Below are 14,274 nucleotides of genomic sequence, written 5' to 3'. Positions count from 1 at the left end.
TGACCATTGCACCCGAACTATTCTGGACAATCAACTGCTCCCTCGAAACCACCACATTCACTGATAACTGGAAACATGCCAAAGTAAACCCCATGTGGAAGAACCCAGCCGCAGACCCAACAGATCTCAAGAATTTCAGGTCCATCTCCCTGTTTCCTTTCCCAGCCAAGGTCATAGAAGAGGCCGTCAACACCCAGTTGGCAAACTTAATTGAAGCCAACAACATCCTGGACATCTTTCAATCCGGATTCCGCAGAAACCACAGCACAGAGACTGCCCTCCTCACCACCACCGACGACAATCGCTCCCTCCTCAACCAGCGCCAATCAGCCCCCCTCATCCTCCGGGACCTTTGGGCCGCCTTCAACGCCATCTCTCACCATCTCCCATCGCACACTAGCCACCAGACTTCATGACGCAGGAATCTGCAGAAAGACACTCTGCCCGATATGATCATTCCTCACAGGCAGAACTCAGTTAGTCAGACTCCCGCCATACCACTCGGAGCCAACATATGCAAAGTGCCCCAGGGATCCTCCCTCAACTCTACCCTCTCCAATATCTACATGGCCCCCCTCACAATCATTTTCAGAAACTACGGGGCCCAACATCATCTCCTATGCTGACAACACTCAGCTCATCCCCTACCTCATCAAAAAAACCAGCATCACCAGGCACAACTTCTAAGAAGGAATGAAAGCAATTGCCACCTGGATGAAGAAGAGCTGCCTGAAACAAAACTCAGAGAAACAGAAGCCCTCATCATCAACTCCACCCCCTTCGCATGGGATGACACCTGGTGGACCCTGCCCTCAGAACCCCCCCACCCCCAACTCCACGGACCATGCACGAAACCTCAGCATCATACTGGATTCATCACTTACAATGCACCACCAGATCAACGTCGTGTCATCGGCCTGCTTCAACACCCTCCGAATACTCTGAAAGACCTTCAAATGGATCCCACCCAAATCCAGAAAAACGGTCATGTATGCCCTCATAAGTAGCAGATTGGAGTACAGCAACACTCTCTATGCCAGAATTAACAAGAAACTACTTCACAAGCTACAGACCATCCAAAACACCACAGCCAGACTGATCCTGCACATCCCCTGTCACAACCACATCACCCAACACCTCTGCAATCTCCACTGGCTCCCCATCAAAAGAAGAATAACCTTCAAGCTCCTCCCTCACGCATACAAGGCCCTCCACAACATCGGACCAGCATACCTGAAAAATCGCCTCTGCTTCTACGTACACAATAGACACCTCCGATCAGCTGACCTCTCTCCGGTCACCATCCCACGCATCTACAAAACCAGAACAGTAGGAAAGTCCTTCTCCTACCTCGCAGCCAAGGCCTGGAACGAGCTACCCCTCCGCCTCTGGCAAGTCCCCACACTGCTCCAGTTCAGGAAGGACCTTAAGACCTGACTCTTTGGATGACCCTAGCACTTAACAGAGCTGCTCTCTCCCTCCCCCCAGTGCCTTGAGACCCTCACGGGTGAGTAGCTGCGCCTTGCCAACCTCTAATTTATTGATTGATTGGTGTGTTATGGTGTGTTACAATACTTTGGGTGGAACAGAGGCCAGCGAATGTCTAGGAGTGGTGTGGGCTTGAGAGAGACCGCGTAGTGTAGTACCCTGGAGTTGGAGTATAGAGGGTGTCATTTTAGAATATGGTGTGTTACCATAGATATAATGGAACTAGAGATAGTTGGAAGGAGATCCATAGTGGAGCGGGGCTTTATTTGTGCGACAAGAGGTTTCTTAACAGCGAAGCAGCTGGTGTAGAGAGAGCATTTACATCTTCGTGGGGTCTGCAGGCACCAGCTAGTAATTTGGGGGGAGGGGAGTAGGCCTTTGCATCAGAATCTAGGATATTGTACAAGGAGATGCTAAAAACCTACCTCCATGATGCAACAGTGAGTACAGGGATGGAATACTCTGTCCTCACTCTGTGATCCACCCAAGGCCCATTCCCACAACTTCACTCTTACAAGGATCACCCTAGTGAGTATGGATTGTGAGGGAACGCATCAAACTCAACCCCAGTGGAGAGTCAGTCCTACAAACTAGGCATTTTCATCACTTCGCAGACTTGGGTGAGTAGTGTTGGATGAAAGGACAGGCAGGCCAACGCTCACTCCCTTATGCAAAAATGCCCGTTCCAAATTACAGCAATGCAGATAGCCCTGCTGGTTTGCCACAATCCTATTTTGTACTTCATCAGAGTAAGCCTTGCTGAACAGATTTAAATTCTATACTAGGATCCAAGAAGAGGGAGAGACCTTTGACCAATTTTTAACCACACCCGTGCCCTGTTTCTGCACTGTAATTTTGGTCTAATAACTGATGAAATTATCCGAGACCTAATCATTGTGCATGTGAGAAACAAAAAACTACAGGAACAACTTTGGATAATGGGAGACCCCAATTTAGAGGCTGCCATCAGTATGGCCAAAGCATTAGAACAATCAGAGAAGTGGATGAAATCACTCAACAAAGAGACGAAAAATCCCACTTCCAGTGCATTTAACAGTGTTAATGCCATCAATTCTAAAGACTTATCCATCAACAAAAGTATCCCTAACCATAAGAATTTTCACGGTTACAAGTGTGGAAATCCAGGGCATCTGGCTTCTTTCCCACGTTGTTCTGCAGTTGGGAAAGAATGCAGTAAATGTAGACGTTCAGGGCATTTTTCCAAGATTTGCAAATATATTAGTAAGGGTATTCCTAACACAATAAATAATTTTCCATCTTCTTCCAAAGCGAAAATCTCTTGTGTATCTTGTAATAATTCAAGTTGTGACCATGCCCAGGAAAATTTAGAGTCTGGTATTGTAGTTTCCATTCAATATTCAATTGATCTCTCTGATGTTGACACAATTGGTTCCCCCAAACGTTTGGTACATGTTCTGGGGAGGGAACTGGAGTTAATGGCAGGCTCTGGGTCACGTTGGACCATCATCACTAAGGATTATTGTTTAGAATCTTTTGGGTTCTTGTTTAATGCAAACTCTTTGTGCAAACCTGACATTGTAGCATATCATTTTGATGGCTCAACTAATGATTTCATAGGTTTCAAAGACGTATTAATTGAATTTAAAGAGAACATGACTATGATCAAACTTTATGTTGCGGTCAAAGGTGATAATGTTTTAGGATGGCGAGACCAGGCCAAACTGGGTATTATATTGAACCCCAGGAACAGGGATCCTGTGTCTGTTCTAGCACTTACCTCTGATGGTCCTGACTCTGTTAAATTTTTACCTGATGTGTTCTCTGAAAATCTGGGGAAACTTATAGGATTCAGCCACAGGATCAAAGTCAAAGAAGGATTGATACCTATTAAGCAGAAGCTAAGGGGAGTACCCATCACCATTAAAGCTAAGTTGAAGAATATGTTGGATGACATGGTCATGGGTAATATCATTGAGGAAATTGAGTCATCCATATGGGTTTCTCCAATTGTTTTAGCCCAAAAACCTGACAAGAGTATCAGGCTATGTGTTGATTTGGGGCACTAAATGCCAGTTTAGTGGCCCACTGTCACCCTCTTCCCACCATAAACAAAATGGTATACATGTTAGATGGTGCTTGCATATTTTCCACCTTCGACCTTAGGTCTGCGTACCACTAAATTGATCTTACTGAAGACTCCAAACATTACACTGCCTTTATTACACCTCATGGTCTATTTCAGTTCAAGATGATGCCTTTCGGGTTTGCTTCAGCTGCATCTGTATTTCAGAGGGGTATGTATCATATTTTTAAAGATGTTTGTAATTTTATAAAATGTTTCCAGGACAATATCCTTATTTTTTCTAAAACTAAGGATGATCACTCCCAATATGTAAAAGAAGTTTGCCAAAGATTGAGAAAGTATGGTTTGACTCTTAAGGCTGTGAAATGTAAGTTTTTTTGCAAATCAGTGGAATATCTTGGTCATACTCTCTCAGGAGATGGTGTTTTACCCAAAAAGTCTTTAGTAGATGCCATCATTAATGCACCTTTGCCTGACAATAGAGAGAATTTCCTTTCCTTTGTGGGCTTATTTGAATATTACAGCAAATTTATACAAAATGTTGCCACTAAGATGGAGCCACTCAGAAAGTTGACCAGGAAGTCCACTGAGTTTATCTGGTCTGAGAGACAAGAGACAGATTTTAAACAAATCAAAAACCTAGATTGTCAATGCCCCCACTCTTAAGTCTGTTTGCCTCAACAAAAAATGTATTATTACGGTTGATGCTAGGCTTTACGGTTTAGGTGGAGTACTTAGACAGCACCACGGGAAAGAGGAGTGGTGTGTTGCTTTTGCTTCGAGGACCATTTCTGGTACTGAGAGAAGATATGCAGTCATTGAGAGACAATTGTTAGCATGCATTTGGGCCATTGAACATTTCCGCAATTTTGTGTGAGGAAACAGATTTACAATTAGAACTGATCATAAACCCCTGGATGGTATCTTATCCCCTGAGGGGGGTTGGAATTCTACAGCTCGCATTGCTCGTCTCACTTCGAGGTTACAGGAATATGATTTGAGGTTGTTTATGTCCCCCGGGAAGAGCAATGAACTCCCGATTTCTTGTCCAGGTTACCTTGTGCTGATGTTGGAATATGTCTTGAGGAACAAGAGGTAGACAGTTGCAACCATCAAAGATTTTGTTTCTCAAGAATTTTTGTGTTTGTCAGAATCTGAGTGGGTGACATAAATGAATAACAATGTTGTGTGAAACAGGTCATTGACTGTTTGAAGAAGGTTTGGCCCAGTGAAAAATCTGTCACCAGTGAAATTGCCCCTTTTTGTCATGTCTCAAGTGATATTGAAGAAGATGGTGGAATGCTCTTTAAAGGAGGTAAGATTATTCCTCCTGTTTCCATGCAAAAGAACATTCTATCACTTGCACATCAGGGACACCTAGGTATGTCCTCCATGAAGCGCCTGATCCGGGCCAATTTTTGGTGGCCTGGTCTCGACAATATGGTTGATAGAGTGGTTAGAGATTGTCCAGCCTGCGTCAGTAGTGACAAGATGCTCCAGGTTTCGTCTGCCCCTCTTAATCCTGTCTCTTGGCCTGAGTGTCCTAGGTAAAAAGTAGCATTTGATGTTTCAGGTCCTTACTTTTTTTAAAGAAGTTTTTGCTAGTGAGGGTTTCCCTGAAGTCCTAGTTACTGACAATGGGGTACAACTTACCTCTCATTAGATATAGACTTTTCTCCATGTGTGTAGCATTAAACATGTGACCATTTCCCTGTACGATTCAGAAAAGGGGGTGGTGATGGACAGAGTATCTGAATTAAACAGAACACTCATACCCAGTCAAGAGATCAGGGCTTGATCCATCACCGTTTTTTAGCTCACTGTACCATCCCATTTCCCTGTACGAACCAAGCAAGAACGGCCAAGTGGAGCGGTTTAACTGTGTTTTTAAGGATGGTATTCTATCTGTTAGCATGTGCAGTGCACCTTGGAAGGATCTGGTAATAAGGAAGTTATGGATGTACCGTATTACTCCCCACTCAGTGACTGGGGTGAGTCCTTTAAGACTTTTGAAGGGCGGGAACCTACCCCAGATATTTGTCCTGGGTGGATTAAGAAAGTTAATAAAGTGGATGACAGCATTGATATTAATCTTGTCGCTAAACAAGTAGAAAAAAAGCAAAACAAGATGAAAATTTTGTTTGACTCTAAAATGAATGTGAAGGTACCTGGTTTTACTGTAGGAGAGTGGGTTAGGATCAAAAAGCCTGTTTTTTTGACAAAAGGAACTTCCAAGTTTGGTAATCCCATCAAGTTTATAAAGGTTTGCAAAAACAGTGGGCCCGATTCACAGAACTAACTTAAGACAAAATCCTAAACTTACTACTTTTGGTATTCACAGAAGTTAGGATTGTGTCTTAAGTTTGCCTTTAGACAGACTTAAGACAGACTTAAGACAAATCCTAACTTAAGTCAGTCTTAAGTCTGTCTTAAGTCTGTCTTAAGACAAATTTAAGACAAAATCCTAACTTCTGTGAATACCAAAAGTAGTAAGTTTAGGATTTTGTCTTAAGTTAGTTCTGTGAATCGGGCCCTGTGTTATTACCCAGGATGGGAGAGTATGGGATGCGAGGAGAGTTGCCAAGTGTAAATCTTATAAGTTATGAACAGACAGAGATGGTAATTTACCGTTATCTGACTCTCTCAATTCTAATTGCAACTCCTCTCATCCAGCTCATTCTGTAGAGTCCCGAGTCAAAGATAATAGCAGACGCAGGTTGTTACCTGCCAGATATTTGTCTTCATTATTTGTTGCTACATTTGCAATTATTATAATTATTTTTCTCTCCTCTCTTCCTTCTTTTGTTTTGTTAGGAATGAGATGTGTTACATCATGCCATCTTTCCCCCTCCTTGTCCTCGTGCTTCTTCCCCTTTGGAATATGGAACTATGAACCTGCATGTACAATCTTTGTTCCACGTTCCAGTGTGCCGAGTTTTGTCAGTTACTGCTGTTCTTCAAGACTGAAAGTTGTGCTGTGCCTCCTTCTTCATCCCTATCCCCATCTCTTCATACTCACTCTTTGACCCTGATCCTCAGTGGTCCTCGTGCCCACCTCTGCCCTCTGTTGACCCTCACAGGCTTCCGTACTCACACAGAGATGCTGTGATCAGGAAACTTCTCTCTGAAGGTCCCTCCTTGTTCATCCTTAGCCCCATCTCTTCATTCTCACTCTTTGACCCTCACCCTCAGTGGTCCCCTCTGTTGACCCTCACGGGCTTCCGTACTCACACAGTGATGCTGCGGTCAGGACACTGGTCCCCGAAGGTGCCTCCTTGCTCCTTGAAGGTGATGAGGTTCCACACAGCGATGACCGTGTCCTCCGGGATGTTGAAGTGGAAGAGCTCGATGCTGCCGAAGGACCGGAAGGGGTTCAATTTACGGGGAGTCCTGGTGAAATAATCCGTCACAAAGAGGCCATCTGAAAGAGAAGAGAGAAAAGGCAAGGTGAGCCTCGAGTACTTCAGAACATGGTGAGGCGCCCTGAAGCCAACTCAGGGATGCCCCTTCCAGAATCAAAGTCTGCCTGAGAGGAGGGATCTGGGCACAACTCATCCTTCAGGAGTCACTGAGAAGACAGAGCTATAAACAATCAAGGTGCTACAAGGAAGGAGAGAGGCAGGGAATGGGAGTGCCAGAGTCAGACAGGGAGAGAGGGGGTCTTTAGGACTATCTATTATTGAGACACACAGAGAGAAGGCGGGGAGAGAGGCAGAAAGAGGGGAGTTATCTATCTGAACTAGTGTCAGACTTGGAAAGAGATATTCTTCAGTATGAGGTGGAGTTAGAGAAAGAAAGAGACTACTTCACTGAGCAGTGGTATCAGAGAAAGAAAGTGCTTTGGTGAAAATGAGTATCAGAGAAAGAGAGAGAGTACTTCAGCGTACAGTAGTATCAGAGAAAGAGACAGAGAACTTCAAGGTGCAGTAGTATCAGAGAAAGAGAGAAAACAGCATTCAAGGACCGGTTGGACAACAACGCACACAACTGCAAGGAACTCTTCAACATCGTGAAAGAGCTTTCCAACCCCAGCGCAGGAAACAACGACATCACCCCATCGCAAGACCTCTGCAACTCCCTCGCTTCATACTTCCACAACAAGATCGCGGACATACACAACAGCTTCTACAACCAACCAACGCACACCATGACCGAACAACCACCCCCCACCACCACCCTCCACGCCAGGACCCCGATCAGCATCGAAGACACCGTCCGCACGATGAACTCCATCCACTCCGGATCACCGACCGACCCCTGCCCTCACCACGTCTTCAACAAGGCCGACGCTGTCATCGCACCCCACCTGCGAGACATCATCAACACATCCTTCGACACCGCCACCTTCCCTGAGAGCTGGAAACACGCCGAACTCAGCGCTCTACTCAAGAAACCAACAGCGGACCCCACCGACCTCAAGAACTACCGCCCCATCTCGCTCCTCCCGTTTCCAGCCAAAGTCATCGAGAAGACCGTCAACAAGCAGATGGCCGCCTTCCTCGAGACGAACGGATCCCTCGACCCCTCACAGTCTGGCTTCCGAGCCAACCACAGCACCGAGACCGCCCTCATCGCCGCCACCGATGACATCCGAGCCCTGATGGACAATGGAGAAACAGCGGCCCTCATCCTCCTAGACCTCTCCGCGGCATTCGACACGGTCTGCCACCGCACCCTAGTACGGCGCCTCGGCAACATCGGAATCCAGGACAAGGCGCTGGAATGGATCATCTCCTTCCTCGACGGAAGAACACAGAGAGTCCGCCTACCACCGTACAAGTCAGAGGCCTCCGAAGTCATCTGCGGCGTCCCTCAAGGATCATCTCTGAGCCCCACCCTCTTCAACGTCTACATGAGCCCCCTCGCGGCCATCGTACGCAAACACAACCTCAGCATCATCTCCTACGCCGACGACACCCAGCTGATCCTCTCCCTGACCAACGACCCCACCGCCGCCAGAGCCAACCTGCACGATGGGATGAAAGAGGTAGCCGAGTGGATGACGACCAGCCGCCTGAAACTGAACTCGGACAAGACGGAGGTCCTCATCCTGGGCCCCTCACCCTCCGCCTGGGACGACTCCTGGTGGCCTCCCGCCCTGGGCACCGCACCCAAACCGACAGACCACGCACGCAACCTGGGCTTCATCCTGGACTCCTCCCTCTCCTTGACCAGGCAAGTCAACAACGTCTCCTCGGCGTGCTTCAACATCCTACGCATGCTACGAAAGATCTTCTGGTGTTATGTTATGTTATGTTATGTTATGTTATGTTATGCAGGGGTTTTGTATAGCGTACGGCTACTCGGAAGAGTGTCCCGACGCTTTAGATTGCACACTAATCTCATAACACAACAGGGAAAATAAGAAACAGAAATAGAAGGAAGCTAAAAGGGACCGAAACTAAGAGGAAAAGAGCCAGGTTTTAAGCCCTTTCCGGAAGGCCAACAGATTAGGAATGCTGCGCAAGGACACAGGCAGTTTATTCCATAACTGAGGTGCTAGTAGTTTAAAAGAGCGGCCTCCGATGCGGGCTCTCTTCACACGAGGAACCGCCGCAAGAAACAGGGCTTCAGACCTGAGCGACCTAGCAGGCAGGTAAAAAGCCAGCCTGTTCTGCAGGTATTTTGCTCCGGAGGCGTGCAAGGCTTTGTGCGCCAGAGTAAGAGTTTTAAAAATTAGCCGCTTCCGGACAGGGAGCCAATGCAGAGCCTCCAGAAGACCCGAGGCTCTGGCACGGCGCGATAGTCCAAAAATGGCCCGTGCTGCCGAATTCTGGACAACCTGTAGCCGTTGGAGCAGATACTCTGGCAAGCCGAGATAGAGGACGTTGGAATAGTCAATTCTCGAGCCTATAATCGCCTGCACCGTGATCTTCCTATGTTCCTCCGATAACAGGGGAAGGAACTTGCGTAGCATCCGGAGTAGGCCAAAGCATGTACCAGTGAGACCGATTACCTGTGAACGTAGTGTGAGGCCATTATCGATCTTAATCCCAAGGTTTTTAGCCACCTGGGACGAACTTGCTGGTGGAAACATGTTCTCAGGCCACCACACTTTCCAGTCCGGATCCGAACTGCACCCAAAAAAGAGGACCTCGGATTTATCCGAGTTGCACTTGAGGCTGTTGTGATGAAACCATTGAAACACAGCCTCAAGGCAACCCTGGATCCTACCTCCATCGAAGTCCGCACCCCTCTCACAGGTGAAGAGGAGCTGGGTGTCATCGGCATAAGAAACGATCTGGGCCCCGAAAGACTCCGCCAATGCCGCCAAAGGGGTCATGAAGATGTTAAATAGAGTTGGACTCAGGACAGAGCCCTGAGGAACTCCGACACCCAATGGCGACATCTCGGCGGAGCAAGCAGAAGCCCAGACCGTTTGTCGACGGCCTGCCAGGAAAGATCGAAACCACTGGAGCACCGTCCCTCGGAGACCAACCTCTGAGAGTCTTGCAAGAAGACCCTCATGAGGGACGGTGTCGAAGGCCGCCGACAGATCTAGCATCACCAGCATCGCTCTCCCGCCCGAATCCAGCACCTCCTTAATCGCCTCCGAGACTTCCAGGAGGGCTGTTTCGGTGCTAAGATTGGCGCGGAAACCCGACTGGGTAGGGTGCAGTAGGTCGTGTGACTCCAGGTAATCGGCAAGCACCTTATGGACATGCTTTTCAATGACCTTTGCAAAAGCCGGCAGGAGCGAAATAGGTCTATAATTCGCCAACACCTCCACATCCAGGCCAGGCTTTTTAAGCAGGGGAATGATCATGGCCTGCTTCCAGGCCTGGGGAACCACACCCTGTGCAAGAGAACAATTCAACAGGGGGTTCACAAGGGGGTTAATGACAGCTGCCATTTTAGCCAGAAATTTTGCCGGACAGGCATCCCGAGGGGAACCTGATTTAAGGCCAGCCATCAGGTCAAATGAGGCGGTCAGCGAGAGAGGAGGGAAAGCTGCCAAGGCCACACCTGCGTTAAGTCGGGTATCAGCGGTATTCTCCACCCGACCCGGTATCTCAGGCTCCAGTACAAGGAAGGAGTCCTGGATCCGCTGGATCTTAGAGGTGAAAAAATCCGCAATCGCCCTGACCCAAAGCGCAGGAGGGGGAGACTGGGTTGGTACTGCGCGAGACGTTGTAAACTCCCGCACAACGGCGAAAAGCTCCTTGCAGGAATTGGAGGCAGCTTCAATTTTTCTCGCGAAGTAAGCCTTCTTCTCCGCGAGGATGTTCCGATGGTAAGCTTTCGCCACAGACCTGTAGGTGAGTTTCGCCGTTGCGTCATAATTTGCGCGCCATGCTCTTTCCGCTACCTTGCATTGGCGCCGAGAGGCCGCCAATGCTTTCGTAAACCAAGGGGCAGAAGCACCTTTTCCAGGTTTGCGGAGGGGTCTCAGAGGAGCCAGATCATTAAGTCTCTCTGAGAACCAGGCCTGCAGTTGTTCCACATCCTCCTCTAAGTTCCCCGCTAACACGAAAGGGTGGTCGGCACAAGCTTGTGCCAGCAGTTCCGGAGTAATCCGGTGAAGTGCCCTGAATCCCCCGGAAGACTGCCGGGGGGCGCCGGAAGGCTTCCTAACTTCCGAGAAGTAAAATTTCACCAACCTATGGTCGGACCAAAGAACCTGGCTAGGAGCCAGCATCTCAATAGGGGTCGTAGAGAAGGTCAAATCTAAAGTATGTCCCTTCTCATGGGTCGGTCCGATATGATATGGAACCAGGCCCAGAGGGGCTGTGACCTCCAGCATTTTTATCGCATCGGCATCCGTTTCCACGTCCATGTGGACGTTAAAATCCCCGGCAACAATACAATGCTCTGCCGTGAGTAATAAAGAAGAAGTCACCGACTGGAACTCTTCAAAAAAAGAGCCCATAGGCCCTGGCGGCCGATAGACTAGGAGACCCTTCATCGATTGGTGCGGTGAAAGAACAATGGCAAAGGCAAGGGATTCGCAATCCTTGATGGCGTCCGAGGGGATGATGGTACAGGTGGCTATTTTATTTACTATTAGTGCAACCCCCCCTCCACGCCCCTTCGGCCTGTCCTGCCTGAAGATGTTATACTCGGGCGGGAGAGCAGTAGCAATATCTGGGTTGGACGCCTCACCGAGCCACGTCTCGGTGAGCATCAGAAATAAAGGTTTTTCTGAGTCCAACAGATCAAATATGTCCAGAGCATGCTGGCCCAGAGATCTAGTATTGAGCAGTAAGCCCAGATGTTTAGCGCTAACCGCCACCTTCTGCGGCGCCCCGCCAAGATGTTTCTGCGGGCGCCAGCCACACTCAGGGCAGCAATACTTGCCCTTGTGGCGAGCAGGAAACACCGTACGGCAGGAGCCATTGATGTGTTGCAAGGAGCGAAGTTCTGAACCCGAGTAGTAAAGCATCATGCACACGTGCACAAGCTACATATGGAATACAATTGCCCAGTCCAGCCCGTCGCCTCGTACGCCTCGTGGATCCCCACCGAGACCAGGAAGACCGTCACCCAGGCCCTCGTCACCAGCCGACTGGACTACGGCTCTATGCCGGTACCACCGCCAAGCTCCAGAAGAGACTCCAGCGGATCCAGAACGCCTCAGCCAGACTCATCCTCGACATCCCACGAACCAGCCACATCTCCGGACATCTGAGAGACCTTCACTGGCTCCCCGTCAACAAAAGAATCACCTTCCGCCTCCTCACCCACGCACACAAAGCCCTACACGACCAAGGCCCAAGCTACCTCAACAGCCGAGTCAACTTCTACGCTCCCAAACGCCACCTCCGATCAGCCAACCACGCCCTCGCCGCCGTCCCCCGCATCCGAAGAGCGACTACAGGAGGAAGGTCCTTCTCCTACCTGGCCGCCAAGACCTGGAACTCCCTCCCTCCCGACCTGCGCCTGACCCAAGACCACCTCTCCTTCAGGAAGAAGCTGAAGACCTGGCTGTTCGAGCAGTAGCCCCCCCCAGCGCCTTGAGACCCTACGGGTATGTAGCGCGCTTTATAAGTGTCATTGATTGATTGATTGAGAGAGAGAGTACTTCAGCGTACAGTAGTATCAGAGAAAGAGAGAGAGTACTACAGCGTACAGTAGTATAAGAGAAAGAGACAGAGAACTTCAAGGTGCAGTAGTATTAGAGAACGAGAGAGAGTACTTCAGCGTACAGTAGTATCAGAGAAAGAGACAGAGAACTTCAAGGTGCAGTAGTATCAGAGAAAGAGACAGAGAACTTCAAGGTGCAGTAGTATCAGAGAAAGAGACAGAGTACTTCAGCGTGCAGAAGTATCAGAGAAAGAGAGAGAGAGTACTTCAGCTTACAGTAGTATCAGAGAAAGAGACAGAGAACTTCAAGGTGCAGTAGTTTTAGAGAACGAGAGAGAGTACTTCAACATGCAGTAGTATCAGAGAAAGAGAGAGTACTTCAGCGTACAGTAGTATCAGAAAAAGAGAGAGACTACTTCAGCATACAGTAGTATCAGAGAAAGAGACAGAGAACTTCAAGGTGCAGTAGTATCAGAGAAAGAGACAGAGAACTTCAAGGTGCAGTAGTATCAGAGAAAGAGAGAGAGTACTTCAGCGTGCAGTAGTATCAGAGGAAGAGACAGAGAACTTCAAGGTGCAGTAGTATTATAGAACGAGAGAGAGTACTTCAGCATGCAGTAGTATCAGAGAAAGAGAGAGAGTACTTCAGCGTGCAGAAGTATCAGATAAAGAGAGAGAGAGTACTTCAGCGTACAGTAGTATCAGAGAAAGAGACAGAGAACTTCAAGGTGCAGTAGTATTAGAGAACGAGAGAGAGTACTTCAGCATGCAGTAGTATCAGAGAAAGAGAGAGAGTACTTCAGCGTGCAGAAGTATCAGAGAAAGAGAGAGAGAGTACTTCAGCGTACAGTAGTATCAGAGAAAGGGACAGAGAACTTCAAGGTGCAGTAGTATTAGAGAACGAGAGAGAGTACTTCAGCATGCAGTAGTATCAGAGACAGAGAGAGTACATAAGCGTGTGGTAGTATCAGAGAAAGAGAGAGAGTACTTCAGCGTACAGTAGTATCAGAGAAAGAGAGAGAGTACTTCAGCGTATAGTAGTATCAGAGAAAGAGACAGAGAACTTCAAGGTGCAGTAGTATCAGAGAAAGAGACAGAGAACTTCAAGGGGCAGTAGTATCAGAGAAAGAGAGAGAGTACTTCAGCGTGCAGAAGTATCAGAGAAAGAGAGAGAGAGTACTTCAGCGTACAGTAGTATCAGAGAAAGAGACAGAGAACTTCAAGGTGCAGTAGTATTAGAGAACGAGAGAGAGTACTTCAGCATGCAGTAGTATCAGAGAAAGAGAGAGAGTACTTCAGCATGCAGAAGTAACAGAGAAAGAGAGAGAGAGTACTTCAGCGTACAGTAGTATCAGAGAAAGAGACAGAGAACTTCAAGGTGCAGTAGTATTAGAGAACGAGAGAGAGTACTTCAGCATGCAGTAGTATCAGAGAAAGAGAGAGAGTACTTCAGCGTGTAGAAGTATCAGAGGAAGAGAGTATTTCAATTTGCAGTAGTATTAGAGAAAGAGAGAGAGAGTACTTCAGGAAAGAGAGAGAGTACTTCTGCGTGCAGTAGTATCAGAGAAAGAGAGAGAGTACTTCAGCGAGCTGTAGCATCAGAGAAAAAGAGAGAGAGAGTACTTCAGCATGCAGTACTATCAGAGAAAGAGAACTTCAGTGTTTAGTAGTATCAGAGAAATGGAGAGAGTACTTCA

The 14,274-nt window shown here is 47.9% G+C and overlaps 1 protein-coding gene across 1 annotated transcript in view; it reads right to left on the bottom strand.

Annotated features, from left to right (window-relative positions):
- TMEM8B (transmembrane protein 8B) overlaps positions 1-14,274 on the bottom strand; it is a 445,096-nt gene that overhangs the window by 181,193 nt on the left and 249,629 nt on the right. Inside the window, exon 2 of the mRNA XM_086960043.1 lies at positions 6,785-6,974. Coding sequence (XP_086816169.1) covers positions 6,785-6,974 — 190 coding nt within the window. The remainder of the gene's footprint in view (positions 1-6,784; positions 6,975-14,274) is intronic.

The sequence above is a fragment of the Lissotriton vulgaris genome, chromosome 3_1 (genome assembly GCF_964263255.1).
Source record: "Lissotriton vulgaris chromosome 3_1, aLisVul1.2, whole genome shotgun sequence".
NCBI lineage: Eukaryota > Metazoa > Chordata > Amphibia > Caudata > Salamandridae > Lissotriton > Lissotriton vulgaris.
Note: the sequence above shows the minus strand (reverse complement) of the source record. Positions and strands in the feature narration are given on the sequence as shown.